At 36.4% G+C, this 5,022-nt stretch overlaps 1 protein-coding gene across 1 annotated transcript in view; it reads left to right on the plus strand.

The window, feature by feature from the left end:
* The first annotated feature begins 350 nt into the window (after positions 1-350).
* The window catches only part of LOC107836369 (uncharacterized), a 5,448-nt gene continuing 776 nt past the window's right edge, over positions 351-5,022 (plus strand). Inside the window, exons 1-6 of the mRNA XM_016671989.1 lie at positions 351-1,359; positions 2,297-2,424; positions 3,434-3,559; positions 4,142-4,235; positions 4,392-4,614; positions 4,706-5,019. Of these exons, the coding sequence (XP_016527475.1) occupies positions 2,336-2,424; positions 3,434-3,559; positions 4,142-4,235; positions 4,392-4,614; positions 4,706-5,019 (846 nt within the window). The 5' untranslated portion in view covers positions 351-1,359; positions 2,297-2,335. The remainder of the gene's footprint in view (positions 1,360-2,296; positions 2,425-3,433; positions 3,560-4,141; positions 4,236-4,391; positions 4,615-4,705; positions 5,020-5,022) is intronic.

Here is a 5,022-nt window from a genome sequence, read left to right on the forward strand (position 1 = left end):
TCTAAGGAAACAAGTCCAAAGCAAGAATAAATTAATTAACACAAGGAACTAACTAAAATGGCAAGAGCTGAGTAAATAAGCAAATAAAAAAATCAAAACAGAAACATAAATGAAGACAAAAGTCTTAACACTTACAGATCATGATAAAGATGTTTTAATTAAGCGTTAAATGTTTCATGAACAGGAGAAATATAATTGTGATTAATTTGGAAGATGCAGCAGGATTCACAGAAAGTATTCTTTATATTATTATTGTTTTAGCTCAAAAAATAATATTTACAAAAAATGAATGCTGAGCTACTTCAAGAGATCAAATAAACCACAACTTATTGTTGTGGCTTATTTGATGATCAGATCAGCTCTGATCACCATCTGATCAACTTCAGGAATGTTGCTCGACATTCTGCTGTTTCTGTTGCTGCTCCTCCCTCCTCACATTCCTCCAGACGTGTTCCTGTAAAGTCTGTCCTATTCTGTAAGGGACTCTGTTACTGTCCCTGGGTCTCACACAGCGAGTCCAGAGTTTCTGTTCTCAATTGTCAGGACAGTTTGACCAAACTGTAAAACTGCTTGGTTTTATACTTAACTTTGAAAATAAGATCTTTAACATAATTAATTTAATGTTCATTGAGATTTAACACTCTTGATGTGACTTATGAAACACGCTACTTAATGGGTGCAAACCAGCTTTAATATTGTGTATGACATGGAAAAAACTGTCATACAGGTTTGTGATGGATAAATTTGATAAGCAAGATGAATGACAGGAATTATTAGAATTTTGTTTTTATTTGAACACAAAATGTTATATTTACAAAAAAATGAATGTTGAGCTCCTAAAAGAGGTCAAATAAACACAATTTAACTGACACAACAAAATGTCAACTTAATAAACCACCCAACTATACAAAGCATAGATGACTTAGCAAAAATATAATGGCTGATCAACACAATTACGTCAGTTAAACAACTAGAAACTACAAGAACAAAACACAGAACAGTTATGTTTTTAATAAACTACACACAAAAGGAAAAAAAATCTAAGATATTAATATTTAAATACAAATAGCTAAATACTAGTTTTACTAAAGAAAATACTATTTATCCTTCTGTAGCAGGAACTAGTGGTGTAGTTCAAATTTCCCCTTCATGTAACAAGATGCTCTAAGCCCTGCTTTTATCTTTTATCTAAGCAGGAATATTTCTCTACAATTTCCTCTTCTATTCCCGTTGCTGCTCCTCCCACCTTCAGGTTCTTTCCAGTACGCAGCTCAGCTGTTTCACTGTCAACTTGACTCACATCTCAAATGGAGAGTTTCTTCTTCTCCTTCTTATTCAACACTTAAGACTGGACATACTGTAAGTTTGCTTTGTTATATATTTTACTTGGAAATCAGGAACTGTAACTGAATTTATTGAATCTGCTGTTGGTTTGATAAGCTAAAAACAACAATGTGATATTTGTCAATGTCATAAAATCAGATCAGCAGTCTCTCAAAAGTTTGTTTGCATAAATGGAAAATAAATGTAGGTGACTGAATTCAGGTGCAATTAAATGTTGTCAGACTGTGTAGGTTTCTGAAATGTTATCAGAAAATTTTACTGGGACATTGCTGGCTTATCATTGTGAGCCCCTTCAAAGCTGCAGTATGTAATTTTCTATAAAGAATATGTTTTTGACATATTTGCTGAAACTGTCACCATGTTTTGACAATGTAATAAGAGACAAATAATCTGAGAAAAGATCAATTTCCATCACCATCTCCCTGAGCTATCTGAAGAAATGCACTGCTCCTGACCAAAAACAACCAACAACCAATCAGAGCCAGGGGGAGGGTCTTGGCACTGTCAATCAATCTCATGTACTCGCTGCTAAATAATAATAACTAATAATAACAGAGATACAACTTTCCATGGCAGGAAAGCCGTCATCGGTTGCCATGCTAACTAGTCTGAGCATTGACAACAGGATCTGCTAAGGAAAAGCTGTAGAACAGGACCGGGGTAGGAGGGATGAGCAGCGCCAGCTTCTGATTGGTTGTTTCTAGCTAGCACAAGGTGCACTGGAAGAAGGCAGAAGAGCCACATTTTTTCTCTCAGATTGTGTCTCAATCGATAGTCAGAGACTGGAAGAAAATATATACTTTTACTATAAGGTACATACTGCAGCTTTAACCAAAATTAAACAGAAAAAGAGGAGCAGGTGGTTTTTTGTTGTTATTTTTTTTACTGCAAACATGATGTAAAGGATGAACAGTGTTGATCTTCAGATTAGTGATTTGTGTTCCTCCTGCAGATGAAGCTGTGTCACTGATGTGGATGTAAATTCAGCAGCATGGATCAGTGTGAGGACAGACAGGAGGGAGTTTCTCCTTCTAAAACCTCATTGTGTTTGGAACAGGAGAGCCTGAGCGACCCTCAGAGGTCAGATTATCAACTGTCTTTACACTGTGTGCATTTGTCAAATGAATGTCTAAGGTCCAGTCTAAAACAGTCTAGAAGCAGCTGAGCAGATTATGGGCATTGGAAAATCTTTATTTGGATAGAAATATGCATGAAAAGGTTTTATCTAAATATTCTCCATTAATAAAAAAGCATGGGAGAAGTGGGGGAGAAGTTAAAAACCCAGAACACATTGGCAGAGAGATTTAAGATTTGCTCTAACAGGTTGCATTACGAGGTCCTGGAGATAAACTGAGTGATGCTTCAAAATGAGCATTATTTACATAAAAAATATGCTTTTTCCTATTTAATTATTATATATATCTAATATTGGGGCTGCACAGTGGTGCAGTTGGTAGAGCTGTTGCCTTGCAGCAAGAAGGTTCTGGGTTCGATTCCTGGCCTGGGGTCTTTCTGCATGGAGTTTGCATGTTCTCCCTGTGCGTGGTGGATTCTCTCCAGGTACTCCGGCTTCCTCCCACAGTCCAAAAACATGACTGTCAGGTTAATTGGTCCCTCCAAATTCTCCCTAGGTGTAAGTGTGTGTGCATGGTTGTGTTTCCTGTCTGTCTCTGTGTTGCCCAGCTGGCGACCTGTTCAGGGTGAACCCCGCCTCTCGCTGGAGACAGGCACCAGCACCTGTCCTGAACCCAACTGGGACCAGGGTGTTAGAAAATGGATGGATGGATATATCTAATATAATTTCCTCTAAAGTTTAAATATTTATGCCTAATATGTGTATGCTTAGACTTTGAAGTCAAAATCATATTTCTTGTTTGAGGACACAATCTTGACCTGTAAAGCTGATTCTAAGATATTCAGTTATTCTTTGTATATTCAATACATTTGCCTGGAAAGACTGTTTGACAAACTGTAGATTGTTATTGATGTGTGTAATTTGGATAATATTGTCTTTAGATAAATATTTTTATTTTTTTTTTTTTTTTAAACTGCATGTAATGTGCTGTGTTTTAATATTTTTTTACATCAGGAGAGATCAGGAAGATGAATCTCAAGTAGAACGTAGAGGTGACCCAAAATTTGAGTCCTTCAAGAGCAACAAGTCAAATGACTTTTTCATCAACTTTAACTCTGACCTTCGTTCTAAATCAGAGAGGTGAGTTGTATGTTACTGTGTAAAGGTTTTTATTCAAATATCTTTTAAGCAAATCTACATTGTTTTCAAATACAGGACTGTGGAACAGAGGCTGCAACTGTCTCCTCATAGTTAGAAGGTAGCAGAGTTCTTTCTGCCTGTGAAATGTTTGTGTTGAACATTTTGCATAGTCAAAGTGAAAAGAATAAATCCTGGATGTACTTACAGATAGGTGACTGTTCAGTTTTGAGGCTCATTAATTAGTCTTTTTTTATTGTAGCAGTTTAATGTAATCTAATTTTACAATACAAAATAATTCAGTTCATATCCAAACATATTTCATATCAGTTTCTTTCAATCAGTCATACATATAGAATCAATTTCAGTTTAAAATGCCAATTGGTAAAATGTTAGCCATTTAAGGAAACTCAGTTTATTGCACTGTCACTGACTTTGCAGCAATCCCTCATCCTTAGCAAGCTCCAGCAAAACCAGGCTCAGTGTCAGCAGCCTTTCATGTATTTCTGTGTATTTATTTTAAATGACAGGAGAATACAATTCTGCCTTATTGTCATAATAACAAATTATTAATCTTTCTAATAGAAAACATGTACATAGTGAGGACCAGCAGAAGTCTGATGTTCCCACTGATCAGTCTGCCCCATGCTATCAAACACAGCTGGACTCCGTATTAATGGTCTGTACATGTATTACTTCTCATCTGCTCTTATTACACTAATATTCATGCTGTAGACTAACTGTAAGACTTTAAGTATGCTCAACATATATCTGCAGTTTTCCTCAATTGTATATTGTATATCTTATGTATAATTCTAATAAAACTCTGCAACAGCTACTGCAGGAAAACGTCATCACGTTTGTGAAGAATGAGATGAAGAATATCCAAAAGGTTCTGACATCAGAAAACTCAGAATGCTTAAAGGATCTGAGTGATGATGAGAACATGGTGGGTCATGATGAAGAGCAGTGGAAACACAAGGAGGCATTATTTAATATCATAGTACACTTCATGAGGAAGATGGAGCAGGGGGAGCTGGCTGACAACCTGCAGAGAAGTAAAAGGATTTCTCTAAAGATTTAAGTAAATGATAAGTTTCTAAATATGTTAGACTGACACTTTGATATCTGATTTCATTTGTATTTTAGAATTTTCTGGCACAATTCTCCAACGTAACCTTAAATCATCTCTGAAGAAGAAGTTCCAGTGTGTGTTTGAGGGGATTCCTAAAGCAGGAAACCCAACGTTTCTAAATCAGATCTACACAGAGCTCCACATCATACAGGGAGGAAGTGGAGAGGTCAATAAAGAACATGAGGTCAGACAGATTGAAACAGTATCCATGAAGCCACAGAGACCAGAAACAACAATCAGACAAGAAGATATTTTTAAACTCTCACCTGGAAGAGTTGAACCAATCAGAACAGTGATGACACAGGGAGTGGCTGGCATTGGGAAAACAGTC

The sequence above is a fragment of the Poecilia formosa genome, unplaced genomic scaffold, assembly GCF_000485575.1.
Source record: "Poecilia formosa unplaced genomic scaffold, Poecilia_formosa-5.1.2 Scaffold54, whole genome shotgun sequence".
NCBI lineage: Eukaryota > Metazoa > Chordata > Actinopteri > Cyprinodontiformes > Poeciliidae > Poecilia > Poecilia formosa.